General features: G+C 39.7%; 1 protein-coding gene across 4 annotated transcripts in view; it reads left to right on the forward strand.

The window, feature by feature from the left end:
• Window positions 1–24,595, forward strand: part of VIPR1 (vasoactive intestinal peptide receptor 1) — a 319,284-nt gene that overhangs the window by 170,975 nt on the left and 123,714 nt on the right. For all 4 annotated transcript variants that reach the window (XM_069729252.1, XM_069729254.1, XM_069729253.1 and 1 more), the window contains exon 3: window positions 19,357–19,464. In XM_069729252.1, the coding sequence (XP_069585353.1) occupies window positions 19,357–19,464 (108 nt within the window). The remainder of the gene's footprint in view (window positions 1–19,356; window positions 19,465–24,595) is intronic.

Below are 24,595 nucleotides of genomic sequence, written 5' to 3' on the forward strand. Positions count from 1 at the left end.
ATAAATACATTATTTCTATATTATTATTTTTTTTTTTTTTTACTATTCTTCTGTTTAATTATTTATTTTTCGTTTTTTAGTTTACTTGTTCTTATCTTTTTATGCATTAACTTGTATAATTCCTTTCAATTTATTCTCACTTTTTTACTCGTATTTATTTCTATTTATTTTCTTTTATCTAATATATAATTGCCTAGAATACTACTTCCTGCAATTTGTGCCAACTTCCTGTCCGGAGCTAATGTCCGGAGCTAATGTCCGGAGCTAATGTCCGGAGCTAATGTCCGGAGCTAATGTCCGGAGCTAATGTCCGGAGATAATGTGCGGAGCTAATGTCCGGAGCTAATGTGCGGAGCTAATGTGCGGAGCTAATGTCCGGAGCTAATGTCCGGAGCTAATGTCCGGAGCTAATGTCCGGAGCTAATGTCCGGAGATAAGTGACGTCAACAGTGTCCAGTGTCTGATTGGTTGCCGCCTGCTGCGAGCGACCAATCAGAAACGTGCCGTACTGTGACACACTCCGCCCGCCATTTTGGTGTGATTTTTGAATTTTTACCTCACAGCAAGTTTCTACTGCGTGGAGGCGGCCCAGTGACGTTGCTCTTCAAGCTCCTGCCGAATTTCGTCAAAAAAATGATAATACCATTTACCAAAACTATATATATTTAGTTGTGAAGTGGTTCAGTGACATTTTCACACCAATTTTGAACTTTTGTTTGGTGTTTTCTCCATATACTGCCTATTATTCACTGACTGTTATACTGAGAGACTGCCGTTTATTAACCTCTTCTTTGCCACATTGGGTATATTGCTCTATTATTTGCCACATAAGGACATTGTCCATTATTGCCCAGCAATTTCTTAAATAACAAGAATTGTCAAGAGCTGGTAAGTGCAGCCATTTTTTGTTCTTTCTTACTATTATTTATTAATTGTATTATTCTTATACATTTGAATAAATAAAGTATATATGGATTCTAGACTCCCGATTCTTTAGAATCGGGCTGCCATCTAGTCTTTATATAATTTGGTTTCAGATTTTTTTTTCTACTGGTTTTTTCTAGTAGCTCCCTGGGCCTACTGGGTCTTAATATAATAGCTGCCACAAAAATAGCAATAATTATTATAATTTTTAATATACTGTGTGTGTGTGTATATATATATATATATATATATATATATATATATACGTATATACACATATACACAGCTCTGGCAAAAATTAAGAGCCCACTGCTCAGTTTTATAAAAATCCGCTTCTCTCCATGTCTGACACCATTCCAGTGTCAGTTGAATTCCACCCAGAGGACGCCTCATTCTACTTAATGTGTTTCTGATTAGGGGATCACCTGAACCAAATCTTATTTAACGAAGGAAAGTATAAAAAACTCTGCTGTGGTGTTCACAGTCCTCTTGCAATAGGGCAAGCTGGATGGCAAAACAAGTGCTAGGAATATCCCAAAAGTAATAGGAATTAAAAATGAATAGGAATGAAAAAATAACTTTTAACCATGCCAAAGGAGATAAAAAGAAAAGTCTTGAGTGAGAAGGAGGGCTCAATTCTGGCTTTACCAGAAGAGGGACACAGTGACTGTCATGTTGCCTCCATCCTTAAAATTTCTGAGAAGGCGGTCCACTACAACAAGGTCAAGCAGCAGACATTAGGGACAACAAAGCTACAGACCGGCAGAGGGCGAAAACGACTCTCCACTGACCAGGATGACCGTCATCTTATTGGAATGTCACTCAGCAATAGCAGGATGACATCAAGTGACCTACAAAAGGAATGGCAGCTGAGGTGAAGAGCATGGCAAAAACAGTTCGTGACAGGCTCCTAGAGGCAGGACTCAAGTTATGTAAAGCTAGAAAACAGCCTTTCATCAATGAGAAGCAAAGGAGAGCCAGGCTGAAGTTTGCCAAGACCATAAGGATTGGACAATAGAGCACTGGAGTAAGATAATCTTCTCTGATGAGTCTAATTTTCAGCTTTGCCCAACACCTGGTCGTCTAATGGTTAGACGGAGACCTGGAGAGGCGTACAAGCCACAGTGTCTTGCACCCTCTGTGAAATCTGGTGGAGGATGGGTGATGATCTGTGGAGGCTTCAGCAAGGCTGGAATTGTTCTTTGCGAAGGACGTATGAATCAATCCGCATACAAGGTTATCCTGGAAAAACAGTTGATTCCTGTTGCTCAGGCAATGTTCCCCAACTCTGAGGACTGTTTTTTTTCCAGCAGGACAATGCGCCATGCCACACAGCTAGGTCAAACAAGGTGTGGATGAAGGACCACATCAAATCCCTGTCATGGCCGCCCAATCTCCAGACCTGAACCCCACTGAAAACCTCTGGAATGTAATCAAGAGGAAGATGGATAGTCACAAGCCATCAAAGAAAGAAGATCTGATTAAATTTTTCCACCAGGAGCTGTGCGACAGACCGGTGGAAAGCTGCCAAGACGCATGAAAGCTGGGATTAGAAATCATGGTTATTCAACACAATATTGATTCCTGAACTCTTCGTGAGTTATAACATTAGTATTGTTGTTTCTAAATGATTATAAACTTGTTTTCTTTGTATTTTTTGAGGTTGCACGCAATGCATTTTTTTTTGTTATTTTGACCATTTCTCATTTTCAGAAAAAAATAAGTAAAAAATGTATCGCTTGGAACTTCGGAGACATGTTGTCAGTAGTTTATAGAATAAAAGAACAATTTATATTTTACTCAAAAATGACAAGCCTACAGCCTGCAGTGATCCTCAACCTACTGAACCGCTGCACAACCAGCTCTACCCTCTCCTAGTGTATCCTCACCCACCCCCTGCAGACTGTGAGCCCTCGCGGGCAGGGTCCTCCCTCCTGTACCTGTGTGCCTTGTTTTTTGCTCATATTTAATGTTTTTGTCTTCATTGCCCCGTATTCATATGTAAAACGCCATGGAATAAATAGCGCTATAAAAATGTATAATAATAATAAAAATATACAGAGAAAAATAAGAAAACTGAAAACTTTGCAGTGGTCTCTTAATTTTTGCCAGAGCTGTATATATACAGTGGGGCAAAAAAGTATTTAGTCAGTCAGCAATAGTGCAAGTTCCACCACTTAAAAAGATGAGAGGCATCTGTAATTTATATCATAGGTAGACCTCAACTATGGGAGACAAACTGAGAAAAAAAAATCCAGAAAATCACATTGTCTGTTTTTTTAACATTTTATTTGCATATTATGGTGGAAAATAAGTATTTGGTCAGAAACAAACAATCAAGATTTCTGGCTCTCACAGACCTGTAACTTCTTCTTTAAGAGTCTCCTCTTTCCTCCACTCATTACCTGTAGTAATGGCACCTGTTTAAACTTGTTATCAGTATAAAAATACACCTGTGCACACCCTCAAACAGTCTGACTCCAAACTCCACTATGGTGAAGACCAAAGAGCTGTCAAAGGACACCAGAAACAAAATTGTAGCCCTGCACCAGGCTGGGAAGACTGAATCTGCAATAGCCAACCAGCTTGGAGTGAAGAAATCAACAGTGGGAGCAATAATTAGAAAATGGAAGACATACAAGACCACTGATAATCTCCCTCGATCTGGTGCTCCACGCAAAATCCCACCCCGTGGGGTCAGAATGATCACAAGAACGGTGAGCAAAAATCCCAGAACCACGCGGGGGGACCTAGTGAATGAACTGCAGAGAGCTGGGACCAATGTAACAAGGCCTACCATAAGTAACACACTACGCCACCATGGACTCAGATCCTGCAGTGCCAGACGTGTCCCACTGCTTAAGCCAGTACATGTCCGGGCCCGTCTGAAGTTTGCTAGAGAGCATTTGGATGATCCAGAGGAGTTTTGGGAGAATGTCCTATGGTCTGATGAAACCAAACTGGAACTGTTTGGTAGAAACACAACTTGTCGTGTTTGGAGGAAAAAGAATACTGAGTTGCATCCATCAAACACCATACCTACTGTAAAGCATGGTGGTGGAAACATCATGCTTTGGGGCTGTTTCTCTGCAAAGGGGCCAGGACGACTGATCCGGGTACAGGAAAGAATGAATGGGGCCATGTATCGTGAGATTTTGAGTGCAAACCTCCTTCCATCAGCAAGGGCATTGAAGATGAAACGTGGCTGGGTCTTTCAACATGACAATGATCCAAAGCACACCGCCAGGGCAACGAAGGAGTGGCTTCGTAAGAAGCATTTCAAGGTCCAGGAGTGGCCTAGCCAGTCTCCAGATCTCAACCCTATAGAAAACCTTTGGAGGGAGTTGAAAGTCCGTGTTGCCAAGCGAAAAGCCAAAAACATCACTGCTCTAGAGGAGATCTGCACGGAGGAATGGGCCAACATACCAACAACAGTGTGTGGCAACCTTGTGAAGACTTACAGAAAACGTTTGACCTCTGTCATTGCCAACAAAGGATATATTACAAAGTATTGAGATGAAATTTTGTTTCTGACCAAATACTTATTTTCCACCATAATGTGCAAATAAAATGTTAAAAAAACAGACAATGTGATTTTCTGGATTTTTTTTTCTCAGTTTGTCTCCCATAGTTGAGGTCTACCTATGATGTAAATTACAGACGCCTCTCATCTTTTTAAGTGGTGGAACTTGCACTATTGCTGACTGACTAAATACTTTTTTGCCCCACTGTATATATATATATATATATATATATATATTGCTAATATCCCTTTTGCATGGCTTTTTATGGCGTACATGCATTAGCTATGGTGAACAGTGGCAATGCAAAACTACAAATCACCTCCAACTGCTCTAATATTAAAATCCCAGCGCCTCTAGTTCATACTGCTATATATATATAAAATAATCAAGTAATTGTATTATTGCTGCCTGGATGTTGGCTGTTTGCATAATATTTATCTAATTAGTAAACCATGTATCTGCCAAGCCTCGCTCATAGTACACAGTTCACTATCCTTCTATTTTACACCCTGAAACACAAGCGTTTATGCTTCCATACGCCTGTGTGCAGCGGGGAGGCAGTCCACTGTATAGCAAATACCAACCTTCTGTGCAGCTCTCCTTCTAATCCCATCTAATTAGAGTTTAGTTTTAATTATGGTCTGTGTGTTTTGTTCGGAAACCACTTACCAGCAGCTTAAAGAGTAATTCCCATGTCTTAGAATGATGGCTTATCATTAGCGGACTCCTGAGACGTCCATCACATCTGAGATTGATCGCAGCACTTATATTCCACTTCTTATGGTTTATCCTAGTGGTGGTCTTTTCCCCCCCCCCCTGCATTGAAAGTGATTGAGATTGAATAAAACTGAAGCATAAGTGACCCGCAGCCCCTTAATTCTCAGGATCTGTGAGGGTCCCAAGCATTGGACTCCCACCATTTATAAAGTGATGACATATTTCTTCCCTTGACGTGTTCCAGTCTTTGGTAGAGAAAGAGTCTGACTTTCACAAGAATTTGACTTTCGACCAACACAATGCTCTCAATGAATTTCACAACAACCCATACATCATAGTGCGGCAATCTGACAGAGGAGGGTGCACGGTAGCACTAGATGGCGCATTATATACCAACTTAGCGGAATCCATTTTGGAGGATACAACCACGTTTATGACCCTTGGTCGCGATCCGACGTTGTCAATGAGGGTGTGCAATTGGGCATTCTCAATACTAAAGTGAGCAAATAGCTTTTACGGGATCATCCGATCATTCCAGTCTTTCACGGACTTCCTAAAACTCATAAGAATTTGTTTCCTCCTCCTTTTCGGATCGGGTCATTGAATGATAATTTAGGCTCATGGATTGACGAACACTTAAGCCCACCGGTTTCCAGAATTCCTGGTTATTTCAAGGACACATCTTCAGTATTGCAAACTTTTGAACATTTACTGCTTTTTCAAACGTGACGTGGTTAATCTTTATTCTTCCGTTCCTCATCATCTAGCCGTGCGAGCTGTCTCTCATCATTTAGAACAATACAGCAATTATTTCCATCCAGTTCAGCAATTCATTATCAGGTCACTCACGTATCTATTGGAACATCATTTTTTTTTACGTTCAATTCAGAATTTTATTTACAAATTCTAGGTGCTGCTATGGGGTCAAAATCTCCCCCTACATTAGCAATTTTATATAAGGTGGTGGGATTACTTATTTTCTGATTACAACTCATTTGGGCACCATTCCAAAGCACTATCTGTAGTTCCTTCAGGAAATACCCATCTAGTTTTCTGATTACAACTCATTTGGTCATAACATTGTCTTTTTCAGTAGATACGTAGACGATTTATTGTTTATTTCGAGGGGCACTTCATCTGATTTATCTTTGTTTCATATGTATTTACATTCGAATGATTTGAATCTTTCTTTTACAATTAGATACAGGAAAGATATATATCTTAGTACCGTGTTAGCCAGCGGATAGAAAAATATTTAGAATTGAGAGTCCTTAGTGGTTGATACCTTTTAATGGCTGACTGAGAAGATGGTAACAAATTGCAGCTTTCGAGACTACACAGGTCTCTTCATCTACGCCTGATGAAGAGACCTGTGTAGTCTCGAAAGCTTGCAATTTTTTACCATCTTCTCAGTCAGCCATTAAAAGGTATCAACCACTGAGGACTCCCAATTCTAAATATTTTTCTTTTACAATTAGCAATTTGGAGGTACAAATTCCGTTTTTAGACATTTACTTAATGGGAGACTCTGTTACCCATCGTGTTCACACTGCCCTTTACAGAAAGGATAATTCTGGCAATTCTATTATTTTATCATCATCTTCCCATCCTTATCATACCAGGCGTATTTGTTCTGATCAGGATTTGTTTTTGTTCGCTAAAGCAAAGTCATTAGCAAAAGTTTACGAGACAGGGGGTATAATTGTTATAATGTCAAACAAGCGTTTACTAAATCCTCTAATAAACCCAAGTCCTTGGTTCCATCAAAGATACCGTTTTCTACTAATACTGTTCCAAAGATTACGTTTTCTACACCATAGAGTCCCCAGTCCAACCGGATAATTTCCATAATAAAAAAAATACTTGCCGGTAGTTAATCAGGATGACAAGTTGCGGCAAATTACCAGTGCAGGTTGCAGATATGTGACAAATAGGGGTTTCAGTTTGGCCAGTGCGTAATCTCCCAGTCTTTTGAGACAAACCTCTACTTCTGGATCTTGGTAATCGATTTCGGGGTTTTTTTTTTCGATGTGCAGGCAACAGGTGTAACGTTTGTGTTCATGCATTAGACAAAACTAAAGTTTTCCATTCTCCGGATGGCAAAGCATATGATATCACTTCATTTATTAATTGCGATACCCAGTATGTGATTTACTGCGTTTGTTGTTTGTCATGTGGGATCAATCACATTGGGTGTACCACTCGTAAAATAAAAAAATGAATTGTTGAACATTTGACCAATATTCATAATAAGAATGCGGCACATTCGGGTGCCGCTAGGCATTTTATCAATATTCTTAAAGGAGATGTCTCCCAGTTTACGTTTTTTTTTGCCTTTGAAAAAGTATATAACCCAATTAGAGGAGGTAATAAACAAAAATGGCTTACAACACGCAAAGCCTTTTGGATTTTAAAACTTGATACTAAATATCCTAAAGGAATGAATTCAAGATATGATCGGTTTTATATATATTAAGGTCTCAATCCATTTTTCTTTATTTATACTTTTTCCATTTTCTTAGTGCTTAGTTTATGGAATTATGTACCGTATATGTTTCTGGTTGGTGCCCTTGTCTTATATAGTCTCATGTCTTTTGTTTTATATCCTATGAGTAAGGGTGCTTGCTATGCGCCAGGAGTTTCTCATGTTTTTAATATGGTTTGATATGCCAAAATACATTTTTTCTATTTTCTTTTTTTATTTTGGGTTGGTGTGCCGGATCCATTTCCTTGTTTTTCTTTTTACATATTTATTTATTTATGTCATGGGGGAAAAAAAAAACATTAATTGACCTCCTGTGAAATTAACTTATCAGTCTGTGCAGGATGGCAGGGCAGTCTCATGTGCAGCAGATAGAGAAGATCTGTCATGTGTTTTGTACACCGATGCTAAATGCAGACCCCCACATAAGAGTAAGGTGACCTGAACACCCCCATAGAATTCCCTCCCACAGGGGGTCTGTAGCCTTGCAGCGCTGGGGTTCTGGGTTCTAATCCCACCAAGGACAACATCTGCAAAGAGTTTGTATGTTCTCTCCGTGTTTGCGTGGGTTTCCTCCGGGTTCTCCGGTTTCCTCCCACATTCCAAAGAAATACTGATAGGGATTTTAGATTGTGAGCCCCATCGGGGACAGTGATGATAATGTGTGCAAAATGTAAAGCGCTGCAGAATATGTTGGCGCTATATACAAATAAAGATTATTATTATTATTATTGTGGGCATGCCCAGTGGCGGAGGGTGACGAGGGGTTAAGTGATTTTACCAGGCTTTCACTGTAAGTGCCTGTGCACACAGCAATTATCTACTAAGTAATGTTCATGGTGTTAGGATTTCTGGCTCCCCGGGGATCCAGGTATTATGGCCGCCATTCTCTTTTTAATTAGGCTTCTCTGCTGATTTATCGGATGGTGCAATGTGGAGGCTTTACTAGATCAAAGGGAAATCAAAGGGAATGTATCAGGGGAGCGAAATCGGGGTCACCAGCACCAAAATCGGGGTCACCAGCACCCGCACTATGCGGAATGTGCACGCACAAGTAATCCGTGAAAGTCCCCTCTAATTATCTGCGTGAGAAATCCTCAGATAGATACATTGTGTGCGGATGACAGAAACATTCTATCAATATTTATGTTTACGCTTGATACAACTTCTTTCCAATTAATATCGTCTGCGTCCCAGGGACAAATCCTCCGGCTTCATGAATAAAATTCTGAAATGACAGTGAAGACTGACATGGACAAAATAATCAGAGAGTCAACCGGAAGGAAATACATTGTATAATGAAAAATATTAGGATTTGTGTGTCAATGATTAAAATCTGGTTTCTCATTTAGTCCCATTACCCCCAGTGCATAACATTTGACCCATCAATCATAATGATAAGTATGGCCCATTGCCCCTGATTTATAATTTCCGGCCACTCATCCCCTGTGTATAATCTACAGCCCCTCACACCCCTGGTATATAACCTCCAGTCCCTCGCCCCTAGTGTAGGACATACACTAGGGGACATACACTTGTGGAGACATACAGACTCTCACACACCCACTGTGTATAATAACTGGCCCCCCGCACCTGGTGAATAAACATCCAGCCCCTCGTCTTCCATAGTGTGTAACATCCAGCCCCATCACCCATGGTTTATAATTTCTGGCCACTAATCCTCTGTGTATAATCTACAGCCCCTTACCCCCCTGGTATATAACCTCCGGCCCCTCGCCCCCAATGTATAACATCCAGCCCCTCGTCTTCCATAGTGTATAACATCCAGCCCCGTCACCCACGGTTTCTCATTTCCGGCCACTAATCCTCTGCGCATAGTCTACAGCCCCTCACCCCCCTGGTGTATAACATCTGGCCCCCAGTGTATAACCTCCGGCTCCCTCCCGTCTGCTTTTACTACCATGTGGCAGAGCGGCCGGTGGTGCGGAGCTCACGGATACCAGCGCAGTCCTGTAATAGGAACCACCGGGGTAACAAGTCCGTCCAGGACATTTCTCCTCCTGAATCTTCCCCATCACCTGTGAGTGATATTACTGATAAATGGAAGGAGCCGCAGCAACTCAGCCATGAAGTGTAGACCCCGTAACGTTAAAGAGCGGGGGGCCGATTGCTGAGATGCAGAGGACAGAAAACTAACACCTTTGCTGACCCCATGACTGCAGAGTCCAGACCTCCTCTGGTATCAGCACAAACACTACACCCCCGCCGGGAGCTTCATGGCCGACCGTCTCCATGCAGCCGTACATCACCAAGCACAATGCCGAACGTCAGATGAAGTGGTGTAAAGTCGCCACCACTGGACTCTGGAGGAGTAGGGATGATTGAGCACTAAAATATTAATGCCTGATCATATATATTTCTTATATACATCTGACTTATATTTACTGATCATGGGCATTGCAATAAGGGGTTAACTTTTTATCTGATATACTGAACTGCTCGATTGCTCAGTACGCGAGACTCGTAACGAGCATAATGGAAATCAATGGGAAACTCGAGCATTTTTCTGGCAGACCCTCCCAGGAGATCTGTGGGGGCCGGAAAATCACTGAAATGGACGGAAACAGCAGTCAAATGGAATGGGAACAGCATGAGGAAGACGGCATGTGGTGTGTGAACCAAAGTGAGGATTATGTAGCTCAGACTCTTGGCTGGAAGACATGGTGGTGCTGGGAAACAGACTGGAAGCATTATCTGCCAGCAGGATTCGCTCTGTTCAGGCTTCAGAAGTGGTGTCCTGCTCCCTACTGCAAAGTGGGACAAGAAGCTAAGTCTTGTGGATGAGCGTATTTTGCTCCCGCAGCGGGCACAGTTTTACCTGTCCCACGGCTTCAGCCTCTGCGTGCACCATCAGCAGCACGTCCACTTCCCGTCCCTTACCACACGCCTTGTGCATTATTTAAATTAGGTATATAATATGCAGGCCAATTTTCCGGTATTAATAGGGAAAAGAAAATATGTAGCCCTGAAAAGGACTGTGCTTTATAAATTGCAGCAGTATAGAAGGACTGTAAGGCAATAAACCCTTTAAAGTTCCTATATACATAGATTGATGCCAGACAATCCCGCCCAGCCCGGTTCACTCGGTTCCAGCGCAATCATCCACATTATTTGTTTTATCAGATATTCTATTTGTTTCTCTTCGGTGAGAAAGTGCAAGTCGTCCAAATTTTAGAAAGTTTTTTTTATGTAATTTTTTTCTAACTTTTTGGCCGCGACTCCTCTCTCTATTAGCGTCGGCGACGTTTCCAAATAAACATGGCTGATTAATGACGCTCTGTGTATTAGATAGGAGATTCCTGGTGATAAACAAGCAGAGGGCCGAGACATGGACGGCCGAACCACTGGCCGGCCCGATAATTACCGTCGGAATGTCGGCACAGGAAATAATTGTAATTAGCAGAATGACTTCAGGAAGTGGGAAAATAGCGAAGATTGATAAATACTAATTGCTTCTAACATTAACGGGCTTCTCTCAGGGGAGATCCGTCCTCATCTTCAAGAGCAAAATACCTTTAATATAAGCAAAAAATAAAAAAAAAAGTTTGAAAAGTATTTCAGCAGGATCAATATGTCTGATCTAAAGGGGAAAAGCTGGATTAGCCATAATGGTAGTAATCAGCTTTACACGGAGACTGGTTGGACTTATTAAAGAGTCTTCAGTACATTTTTGTAAAAAAGTAAATAAATAAATTGTTGAAGCAAATGGTCAAATATGAGCCCTTGGTTGGTGACAGTTGTCTTCCATGATCATCATTGCTGAACTCTCTTCCCAGAGTCGTTCTTTTTACTTCCTCGTCTTTAGTTCTCATCACTAAACCCAAATCCTGTCTACCCACCGGAGACTTCACATCCCGTCCCCCAAGACCAGCGCTGCAGCAAGGGTTTATAAGAGGAAAAGACAAGAAGTGAAATTTATACAATGCTTCAAAAAGACTGAAAATACAAAACAATCCACAGAATAGATCAATTTAGAAAGATTCTTATTCTTCTGACTCCTTGTAAAATCCAAAGAAGCAAACGAAATGCAATAAAACCAGAAATATGTGAATGTTCAGATCCATATTTCTGTCCACAAGAGGCAGGATTATAGTAGTTATATTCTTGTACATAGGGGCAGTATCATAGTACTTATATTCTTCTACATAGGGGCAGTATTATAGTAGTTATATTCTTCTACATAGGGGCAGTATTATAGTAGTTATATTCTTGTACATAGGGGCAGTATTATAGTAGTTATATTCTTGTACATAGGGGCAGTATCATAGTACTTATATTCTTCTACATAGGGGCAGTATTATAGTAGTTATATTCTTCTACATAGGGGCAGTATTATAGTAGTTATATTCTTGTACATAGGGGCAGTATTATAGTAGTTATATTCTTGTACATAGGGGCAGTATTATAGTAGTTATATTCTTGTACATAGGGGCAGTATTATAGTAGTTATATTCTTCTACATAGGGGCAGTATTATAGTAGTTATATTCTTGTACATAGGGGCAGTATTATAGTAGTTATATTCTTGTACATAGGGGCAGTATTATAGTAGTTATATTCTTGTACATAGGGGCAGTATTATAGTAGTTATATTCTTGTATATTGGATCAGTATTATAGTAGTTATATTCTTGTACATAGGGGCAGTATTATAGTAGTTATATTCTTCTACATAGGGGCAGTATTATAGTAGTTATATTCTTGTACATAGGAACAGTATTATAGTAGTTATATTCTTGTACATAGGGGCAGTATTATAGTAGTTATATTCTTATATATTGGATCAGTATTATAGTAGTTATATTCTTGTACATAGGGGCAGTATTATAGTAGTTATATTCTTCTACATAGGGGCAGTATTATAGTAGTTATATTCTTCTACATAGGGGCAGTATTATAGTAGTTATATTCTTGTACATAGGGGCAGTATTATAGTAGTTATATTCTTGTACATAGGGGCAGTATTATAGTAGTTATATTCTTGTACATAGGGGCAGTATTATAGTAGTTATATTCTTGTATATTGGATCAGTATTATAGTAGTTATATTCTTGTACATAGGGGCAGTATTATAGTAGTTATATTCTTCTACATAGGGGCAGTATTATAGTAGTTATATTCTTGTACATAGGAACAGTATTATAGTAGTTATATTCTTGTACATAGGGGCAGTATTATAGTAGTTATATTCTTATATATTGGATCAGTATTATAGTAGTTATATTCTTGTACATAGGGGCAGTATTATAGTAGTTATATTCTTCTACATAGGGGCAGTATTATAGTACTTATATTCTTCTACATAGGGGCAGTATTATAGTAGTTATATTCTTGTACATATGGGGCAGTATTATAGTACTTATATTCTTCTACATAGGGGCAGTATTATAGTAGTTATATTCTTGTACATAGGGGCAGTATTATAGTAGTTATATTCTTGTATATTGGATCAGTATTATAGTAGTTATATTCTTGTACATAGGGGCAGTATTATAGTAGTTATATTCTTGTACATAGGGGCAGTATTATAGTAGTTATATTCTTGTACATAGGGGCAGTATTATAGTAGTTATATTCTTCTACATAGGGGCAGTATTATAGTACTTATATTCTTCTACATAGGGGCAGTATTATAGTAGTTATATTCTTGTACATAGGGGCAGTATTATAGTAGTTATATTCTTGTATATTGGATCAGTATTATAGTAGTTATATTCTTCTACATAGGGGCAGTATTATAGTAGTTATATTCTTGTACATAGGGGCAGTATTATAGTAGTTATATTCTTGTATATTGGATCAGTATTATAGTAGTTATATTCTTCTACATAGGGGCAGTATTATAGTAGTTATATTCTTGTACATAGGGGCAGTATTATAGTAGTTATATTCTTGTACATAGGGGCAGTATTATAGTAGTTATATTCTTCTACATAGGGGCAGTATTATAGTACTTATATTCTTCTACATAGGGGCAGTATTATAGTAGTTATATTCTTGTACATAGGGGCAGTATTATAGTAGTTATATTCTTGTACATAGGGGCAGTATTATAGTAGTTATATTCTTGTACATAGGGGCAGTATTATAGTAGTTATATTCTTGTATATTGGATCAGTATTATAGTAGTTATATTCTTGTACATAGGGGCAGTATTATAGTAGTTATATTCTTCTACATAGGGGCAGTATTATAGTAGTTATATTCTTGTACATAGGGGCAGTATTATAGTAGTTATATTCTTGTACATAGGGGCAGTATTATAGTAGTTATATTCTTGTACATAGGAGCAGTATTATAGTAGTTATATTCTTGTACATAGGAGCAGTATTATAGTAGTTATATTATTGTACATAGGGGCAGTATTATAGTAGTTATATTCTTGTATATTGGATCAGTATTATAGTAGTTATATTCTTGTACATAGGGGCAGTATTATAGTAGTTATATTCTTGTACATAGGAGCAGTATTATAGTAGTTATATTCTTGTACATAGGAGCAGTATTATAGTGGTTATATTCTTGTACATAGGAGCAGTATTATAGTAGTTATATTGTTGTACGTAGGGGCAGTATTATAGTAGGTATATTCTTGTATATAGGGGCAGTATTATAGTAGTTATATTCTTGTACATAGGGGCAGTATTATAGTAGTTATATTCTTGTACATAGGAGCCGTATTATAGTAGTTATATTCTTCTACATAGGGGCAGTATTATAGTAGTTATATTCTTGTACATAGGAGCAGTATTATAGTAGTTATATTCTTGTACATAGGAGCAGTATTATAGTAGTTATATTCTTGTACATAGGGGCAGTATTATAGTAGTTATATTCTTGTACATAGGAGCCGTATTATAGTAGTTATATTCTTCTACATAGGGGCAGTATTATAGTAGTTATATTCTTGTACATAGGAGCAGTATTATAGTAGTTATATTCTTGTACATAGGAGCAGTATTATAGTAGTTATATTCTTGTACATAGGGGCAGTATTATAGTAGTTATATTCTTGTACATAGGAGCAGTATTATAGTAGTTATATTCTTGTACATAGGAGCAGTATTATAGTAGTTATATTCTTGTACATAGGGGCAGTATTATAGTAGTTATATTCTTGTACATAGGGGCAGTATTATAGTAGTTATATTCTTGTACATAGGGGCAGTATTATAGTAGTTATATTCTTGTACATAGGGGACAGTATTATAGTAGTTATATTCCTGTACATAGGAGCAGTATTATAGTAGTTATATTCTTGTACATAGGAGCAGTATTATAGTAGTTATATTCTTGTACATAGGAGCAGTATTATAGTAATTATAGTCCTGTACATAGGGGTAGTATTATAGTAGTTATATTCTTGTACATAAGCGTAGTATTATAGTAGTTATATTCTTGTACATAAGCGTAGTATTATAATAGTTATATTCTTTTACATGGGGTGCAGTATTTCAGAAATGTGCACACATGGTTGCAGTCACGCTATGTGACAGGGCACAGTGCTCGCACCCTGGCTGAAGCTTTAATCGTGTTGATTGTTTAATCTTTCTAATTATGATCAGATAACTGCACAGTGGTTTGATGTCCATTATAATAGTTTGTCTCTATCTGAAGGAAATACTTTTAATTCATTGATAAGTGGAGCAGAACTCATGTGCAGAGAGATAATAGATTTTCCCTCATCTTGATGGAAAATCACAAATTGTCTTCACTGCTTTTCCACTTCTGTAAATTTTTCCAATCATGAAGAAACAATACCTTGGAAAAGGGGAGTAGTATGAGGTTTGAGATGTGATAGAAGAGATGCAGCAGCGATGGGATCTGCACTCCGCCACCATGCCGTAAATAGAAATTCCATCTCATCGCTCATTGTATTCCGCATGAATGAGTGGGTCGTGGTGATTTTCCTTTTCGTAATCTTATGCAGCTGAAGTTTGATGAACTGTACACATTCAATTTATTCCCTATCAAGCCTAGCATTCTGTGGCCATAGATTGCGTAAAGGTGAAGTAGAGGGTGGGATATTGCCACTCCCTTGGTGGCATCGTGAGGCAACACAGGAAACTTTTCCATTTAAAAGTCCATGCTGGTTTTTTGGTGCTTCATAAATCAGCCATAAGCAGAAGCAAAATAAACGACCTTCCAGGCAAAACATATTAAACAGTTCTTGACAAAATCTCTTTAGGCCGGTCCTGGTCACACAGGCTGGATCGCATCCAGTATACTGTCTCAGTCTGGAGATAACGCACAGGAGGCGTCTTCATCCACATACACAGACCACATGTCAAACAACACACTCCATTTTAACATGTGAAAAACACCCAGAGATGGGGTAAGTGGACAGCCAGAAACGCCCATCTCTCAGCTGCTCATAAAACCTGGCCCAGATGCACCAAACAAGCCTCTTAGTACGATGGGCACTAGATTGATACTCCAGGTTTACATCACAGATGACAGCCACCTCTGTGATACATAACTCCCATCAACATGTGTCCGGAAGACACCTTGCATGCATCTTCCTCTGCCTAAAGCCGTGTGGCTTGCCATGTTTCACTACTAGACACGGAATTCTCTAGAGGGCATCGGCATTACCACGTGGCCTCCTGACTCTGTGTTCCATATGGAAGCTGAAATCATGAAGGGTTAGAAACCAGTGAGTAATCCTAATTTAAATTTTCACCCTAACAGATAGTGCCGTAATGTGTCCATCACCCACTTTATGGCCAAGCATTCCTTTTTCTACTGTGGAATAATTATTTTCGCATGCCACCAGCTCCTACTCTGGTAGAAAACGGGGCGCTCATCCCTGTGGATTTTCTGAGAAAGGACTGCTCCTTAACCGACTTCTGAGGCATGTGTCTGGAGTACAAATTCCTTCTTGAAGTCAGGGGCAACAAGGATCGGCTGTGTGCGCAGAGCCATTTTCAGTTCTTGAAAGGCCGTCTCCTCCTCCACAGTTCATTTGGCCATAGTTTATTTAGTCTCTTAAGGAGGTGAGTCCGGGATGTGATCATCATGGCAATGTTTGGGATGAATCTCCTGTAGTACCCCACAATTATTAGAATGGCTCTAACTTGCTTCTTTGAGAGCGGTCGCGTACGGTTTTGGATTCCGTCCACTTTCCTGTTCTGGCGTTTGCTCTCGCCTCTACCTACTACATATCCTAGGTATTTGGCTTTTTCTTTCCCCATGGCTCATTTTTGAGGATTTATCAAAAACCACATCTTCCTAAGAGCATCAAGCACTGCCTGGACCTTTCCCAAATTACTTCCCCAATCCGAACTGAAGATTATATTATCGTCCAGGTATGCCGCGAAGTAATTCATATGGAAGGATCCGGTCCACGACCCTCTGGAAGGTGGCCGGGGCTCCCTGCAGTCCAAATAGCATTCGGATGTATTGGAAGCATCTGTCGGGAGTAGAAAAAGCCATCTTCTGCTTTGCTTCTTTTGACATGGGTATTTGTCAATATCTCTTAGTCAAATCCATGGTGGTTATGTATCTTGCCGGCCCAAGTTTTTCGATCAGCACATCAACAAGTGGCATCGGATATGTGTCACACTTGGAGACTTTATTCAGAGTCCTATAGTTGTTACAGAATCTCTATCTGGCATTGGGTTTTGGAACCAGGACAATCGGGCTAGATCATCCGCTCTTGGATTCCTCAATGATTTACGACATACAACTTCCTCAGAAATCATCTCTCGTTATGCCTTGGGAATTCAATAGGGCTTCAGGTTCATCCACACATGGGGTTCCGTCAGGACCTCATGCTCTATGACCTTTATACACCCTCGGCAAATCTGAGAAGAGGTCCCTGTTCTGTACAGCAAGGGACTCTGCATCTTGCCACGGCTTGATGAGATCGACGTGGTTACATCTTACCGGTTGATGAATCTTATAGTTCACTTCACCAAGCTTTTCCACCACCTCATAAGGCCCTTGCCCCTTGGCCAAGAACTCACTCTCCAAGGTGGGAATTAGTATGAGGACTTTGTCTTCGGGGTTAAACTGCCTCACCCTGGTTGACCCTAGCTTGAGCTTCTTGTGTCTGGAGGAGCTGACCTTTTACGATGGGCGTCACCTTCGCAATCCTCTCCTGCATCTGAGAGACATGCTCAATGAAGCTCCGGTGGTGTGTGACTTCGGCTTCCTAGGTTTCCTTCACTTTATTAAGGAGATTCAGTGGATGTCGGCCATACAGAAGTTCGAATGGAGAAAACTCAGGAGAGGCCTTTGGAACCTCTCGGATAGAAAATAGTTGGATATATTGGGAGGCAGTCGCAGTCTCGACCGACCTTTTCTATGACCTTCTTGAGCATACTCTTCAATGTTTTGTTGAATCTTTCCACAAGGCCATTCGTCTGACAATGGTACACTGATGTCTTCAGTTGTGTAATTTGCAGGACCTTACACTGTTCCCTCATCACCTTACTCAGTATTATAGTAGTTATATTCTTGTACATAGGAGCAGTATTATAGTAGTTATATTCTTGTACATAGGAGCAGTATTATAGTAGTTATATTCTTGTACATAGGAGCAGTATTATAATAGTTATATTCTTGTACATATGAGCAGTATTATAGTAGTTATATTCTTGTACATAGGGAGCAGTATTATAGTAGTTATATTCTTGTACATAGGGGCAGTATTATAGTAGTTATATTCTTGTACATAGGGAGCAGTATTATAGTAGTTATATTCTTGTACATAGGGGCAGTATTATAGTAGTTATATTCATGTACATAGAGGGCAGTATTATAGCAGTTATATTCTTGTACATAGGGGCAGTATTATAGTAGTTATATTCTTGCACATAGGAGCAGTATTATAGTAGTTATATTCTTGTACATAGGAGCAGTATTAAAGTAGTTATATTCTTGTATATAGGGGCAGCATTATAGCAGTAATATTCTTGTACATAGGGGCAGTATTATAGTAGTTATATTCTTGCACATAGGAGCAGTATTATAGTAGTTATATTCTTGTACACAGGAGCAGTATTATAGTAGTTATATTCTTGTATATAGGAGCAGTATTATAGTAGTTATATTCTTGTACATAGGGGAGCAGTATTATAGTAGTTATATTTTTGTACATAGGAGCAGTATTATAGTAGTTATATTCTTGTACATAGAAGCAGTGTTATAGTAGTTATATTCTTGTACATAGGGGCAGTATTATAGTAGTTATATTCTTGTACATAGGGGCAGTATTATAGTAGTTATATTCTTGTACATAGGAGCAGTATTATAGTAGTTATATTCTTGTACATAGGGCAGTATTATAGTAGTTATATTCTTGTACATAGGGACAGTATTATAGTAGATATATTCTTGTACATAGGGGCAGTATTATAGTAGTTATATTCTTGTACATAGGGGCAGTATTATAGTAGTTATATTCTTGTACATAGGAGCAGTATTATAGTAGTTATAGTCTTGTACATAGGGCAGTATTATAGTAATTATATTCTTGTACATAGGGGCAGTATTATAGTAGTTATATTCTTGTACATAGGGGCAGTATTATAGTGGTTATATTCTTGTATATAGAATGTAGCAGCTTTTTTACATAATGGGGAATTTCCGAACTGTACTGTATATGAATTTGTTGCTCATTGTATTAAGCACATGTGATAAATGTAGTAAAGCTATTCTTCTTTACATGTTTTGATATATTTCAGCTTGCCCAAGAGTGTGGGATAACATCACCTGTTGGCCCGCTGCATCAGAAGGAGACTTGGTTGTGCTTCCATGTCCGGATTACTTTACTCTCTTTTCTGCTGGAAAAGGTAAGAAAACTCTATTTTAAAAAGGAATTCTAAGTGAATAGGAAAGTGGAGAAAGCAGTGTGACTGTGCATTTTTTTTAAAGTAAATATATTTGTACTCGATGTTCTGAGTCTCGGATGGGTTTTCATGTAACTTGGCCTCTCAGCGGTTTCTGCCCCTTCAATACTGGGAGGGTGGTAGGTGTTTGTCATCATGGCGGTCTCCCTGGGCACTGTAGCTATGGCGCATCACTGTGGATTTCTTCCAAAACTTATTTCCCCTATAGATCCTAATATTTTTTGGATCTACTAGACAGCTTAATTACATGTAGGGATTCCCTAGCAACCAGGCAACCCCCACATGTACTCAGGCTGGCTAATAGCTGTAAATCATTCAGCTGAGGTGATGAAAACTAAATCTCCGAGCACTAAAAAATACTCGGAGGACCCCCGATCGTGCTCTGGGAAAACCCGAGCAACGAGTATACTCGCTCATCACTAATAAAGATACCAAATGTAAATTTTTGGTGAAGAATCAACAACAAGTGGAACACAATTGTGAAGTTGAACAAAATTTATTGGTTATTTTACATTTTTGTGGAAATTCAAAAACTGAAAAGTGGGGCGTGCAATATTATTCGGCCCCTTTACTTTCAGTGCAGCAGAAGTTCATTGTGGATCTCTGAATGATCCAATGTTGTCCTAAATGCCCAATGATGATAAGTATAATCCACCTGTGTGTGATCAAGTCTCCGTATAAATGCACCTGCTCTGTGATAGTCTCAGGGTTCTGTGTGAAGCACAGAGAGCATCATGAAGACCAAGGAACACAGCAGGAAGGTCCGTTATACTGTTGTGGAGAAGTTTAAAGCCGGATTTGGATACAAAATTATTTCCAAAACTTTAAACATCCCAAGGAGCACTGTGCAAGCGATCATATTGAAATGGAAGGAGTATCATACCACTGCAAATCTACCAAGACCCGGCCGTCCCTCTAAACTTTCATCTCAAACAAGGAGAAGACTGATCAGAGATGCAGCCAAGAGGCCCATGATCACTCTGGATGAACTGCAGAGATCTACAGCTGAGGTGGGACAGTCTGTCCATAGGACAACAATCAGTCGTACACTGCACAAATCTGGCCTTTATGGAAGAGTGGCAAGAAAAAAACCATTTCTCACAGATATCCATAAAAAGTATTGTTTAAAGTTTGCAACAAGCCGCCTGGGAGACACCAAACATGTGGAAGAAGGCGCTCTACTCAGATGAAGCCAAAATTGAACTTTTTGGCAACACCAACGATATGTTGGCGTAAAGGCAACACAGCTCATCACCCTGAACACACCATCCCCACTGTCAAACATGGTGGTGGCAGCATCATGGTTTGGGCCTGCTTTTCTTCAGCAGGGACAGGGAAGATGGATAAAATTGATGGGAAGATGGATGGAGCCAAATACAGGACCATTCTTGAAGAAAACCTGTTGGAGTCTGCAAAAGACCTGAGACTGGGACTGAGATTTGTCTTCCAACAAGACAATGATCCCAAACATAAAGCAAAATCCACAATGGAATGGTTCACAAATAAACGTATCCAGGTGTTAGAATGGCCAAGTCACAGTCCAGACCTCAATCCAATGGAGAATCTGTGGAAAGAGCTGAAAACTGCTGTTCACAAACGATCTCCATCAAACCTCACTGAGCTCGAGCTGTTTGCCAAGGAAGAATGGGCAAGAATGTCAGTCTCTCCATGTACAAAATTGATAGAGACAAACCCCAAGAGACTTGTAATCGCAGCAAAAGGTGGCGCAACAAAGTATTAAGTTACAGGGGCCGAATAATATTGCACGCCCCACTTTTCAGTTTTTGATTTTCCACAAAAATCTAAAATAACCAATAAATTTCGTTCAACTTCACAATTGTGTTCCACTTGTTGTTGATTCTTCACCAAAAATTTACATTTGGTATCTTAATGTTTGAAGCACGATATGTGGGAAAAGGTGGAAAAGTTTCGGGGGGTCGAATACTTTCACAAGGCACTGTAATTGGCATTATTAAGCAGTGTGCGGTTCTGTACGGTGTCATATTTTATAGTTTATGGTGGTGGCTCTATATTATATTTAGCTGCATATATGGAAGTGTTATCCGGCCAACATGTACCCTGTTTTTGATCTTATACTGCACAAATAGGAACAGTATGATATGTTTTTTTGTGTTCATTTTTGCCCATATATGTTATTTTTTGTCTTTATTTTCTAGTCTAATCCCAAGCGAGTCTGAGAATTGTAGTTCAGTAGTTAAATCAATGACAGGGGAAGTAGCTGACTTCTTCTCCTACTTGGTTTTACTGGATGTGGGTAGAACTGAAGATTAATTTTCAGACTAATAAATATAAAAAAGTATAGTATAAAGTATAAAGTTTTTAGTATAAAATGGGTCCCTGGAATCAAGGAGAATTACTACACTCCCAGACGAATGGGCAAATCTCTTTTCACTACCGAAGCCTCCAAAAAAAGTTTTCTAGAATCTTTGACAAAGTTCAAATGTCCTTTCAAGGAATGTGGTCTGAAAAAAAGGGGGTCATGGTGTGGTTTTAAGGAAAGGTTTTTGGTGGCGCTCCTCTTTGGCCTCTAAGATGGTCATCATGAAAAGTTGGCAAGCATCTAGTGATGGTTCCGTGACCACGGAAGCCGTTACCGGAGGTGACGGTCTTGTGATCCTCAGACCTGCCGGGGACTGAGCAGAGATTTCTGTCATTTGGATACCTTTCTTCGGCATAGTTTTCAGCGTAAATTCGAGTCTCGAGTATCTTCATACTCTTCGTTGTTCCCCTGTGTTAACCAGGGCTTGGCTTCTTCGGTTGCTTCTTGTTGGCAGTGATCTCAGCGGGGCGCTTGAATTTTTCCCTTTTGATACAGAACACAACGTCGAACAACCTCATCGGCTTGTACTCCTATTGTGTCTTGTTTACCGAGACTCTGTCTTTCTGCCAAAGAACATTCACGTCTTCCAAAAGAGATGTTAACATATGCTGAGTGGCGGAGAAATCCGGGGGAGTTAAGAGCGAATTCCATTGAACAGTGGTGTTAGACGAAAAAAAAAAAAGAAAACCCATTGATCTAAGTTCCAGGCCATTGAACGGAGTCCCCATTACGTTCACACCCTGAAAGCCGCCATTATGATGGATGAACATGGCGTGCCCATTGATTCTCTGCGTAAATTGGTTATTTGGCCGTGAATCCAGAACGTAAAGTGACCACTTCTTCCGAGGCGGCAGTAAGGACGTTGCAATTATCCAGTACGATGAGAGTTTTCAAATGGACTGCTACTTGGAATTTCTGATTCCTGAAAAGTTTCTTAAAACATTCTCGTTAACATTTACGGAAGGTGATTGTGAAAGACGGGGTATGAATCGGCAAATAGACCTCACGGCACAATTTGTTTTAACTTTTGTCACAATTGCCACCTTTCATGAGTGTCGGAGAAGTTACTGATTGCCAACTTTTCTCTGTGGCATTGCCCCTTTTCTATGTGTGCTTGGGGGCTCGAGCTCCGTCAGATGACGCTCGCTCTGGGAATCGTTGGCAATGACGAGGAGATTTGCCAACTTTGTGGCAATAGTGTTGGCCCCCTTAAAAATAGTCTGGGTGAGATGGTGGATGAGGATGAGGAAAAAGCCAATATGCTAAATGACTTTTTTTCATCAGTATTTACACAAGAAAATCCCATGGCAGACAAAATGTCTAGTGATAAAAATTCCCAATTAAATGTCACCTGCTTAACCCAGCAGGAAGTGCGGCGGCGTCTAAAAATCACTAAAATTGACAAATCTCCGGGCCCGGATGGGATACACCCCCGAGTACTGCAGGAATTAAGTACAGTCATTGATAGACCATTATTTTTAATCTTTAAAGACTCCATAATAACAGGGTCTGTGCCACAGGACTGGCGTATAGCAAATGTGGTGCCAATATTCAAAAAGGGGACAAAAACTGAACTCGGAAATTATAGGCCAGTAAGCTTAACCTCTACTGTGGGTAAAATCCTGGAGGGCATTCTAAGGGACGCTATACTGGAGTATCTGAAGAGGAATAACCTCATGACCCAGTATCAGCACGGGTTTACTAGGGACCGTTCATGTCAGACTAATCTGATCAGTTTCTATGAAGAGGTAAGTTCCAGATTGGACCAAGGGAACCCAGTGGATGTAGTGTATATGGAGTTTTCAAAAGCTTTTGATACGGTGCCACACAAAAGGTTGATACATAAAATGAGAATAATGGGGATAGGGGAAAATATGTGTAAGTGGGTTAAGAGCTGGCTCGGGGATAGGAAACAAAGGGTGGTTATTAATGGAGCACACTCGGACTGGGTAGCGGTTAGCAGTGGGGTACCACAGGGGTCAGTATTGGGCCCTCTTCTTTTTAACATATTTATTAATGACCTTGTAGGGGGCATTCAGAGTAGAATTTCAATATTTGCAGATGACACTAAACTCTGCAGGGTAATCAATACAGAGGAGGACAATTTTATATTACAGGATGATTTATGTAAACTAGAAGCTTGGGCTGATAAATGGCAAATGAGCTTTAATGGGGATAAATGTAAGGTCATGCACTTGGGTAGAAGTAATAAGATGTATAATTATGTGCTTAATTCTAAAACTCTGGGCAAAACCGTCAATGAAAAAGACCTGGGTGTATGGGTGGATGACAAACTTAAATTCAGTGGCCAGTGTCAGGCAGCTGCTACAAAGGCAAATAAAATAATGGGATGCATTAAAAGAGGCATAGATGCTCATGAGGAGAACATAATTTTACCTCTATACAAGTCACTAGTTCGACCACACTTAGAATACTGTGCACAGTTCTGGTCTCCGGTGTATAAGAAAGACAAAGCTGAACTGGAGCGGGTGCAGAGAAGAGCGACCAAGGTTATTAGAGGACTGGGGGGTCTGCAATACCAAGATAGGTTATTACACTTGGGGCTATTTAGTTTGGAAAAACGAAGACTAAGGGGTGATCTTATTTTAATGTATAAATATATGAGGGGACAGTACAAAGACCTTTCTGATGATCTTTTTAATCATAGACCTGAAACAGGGACAAGGGGGCATCCTCTGCGGTTGGAGGAAAAAAGGTTTAAGCATAATAACA

The sequence above is a fragment of the Ranitomeya imitator genome, chromosome 6 (genome assembly GCF_032444005.1).
Source record: "Ranitomeya imitator isolate aRanImi1 chromosome 6, aRanImi1.pri, whole genome shotgun sequence".
In the NCBI taxonomy this organism is placed as follows: domain Eukaryota; kingdom Metazoa; phylum Chordata; class Amphibia; order Anura; family Dendrobatidae; genus Ranitomeya; species Ranitomeya imitator.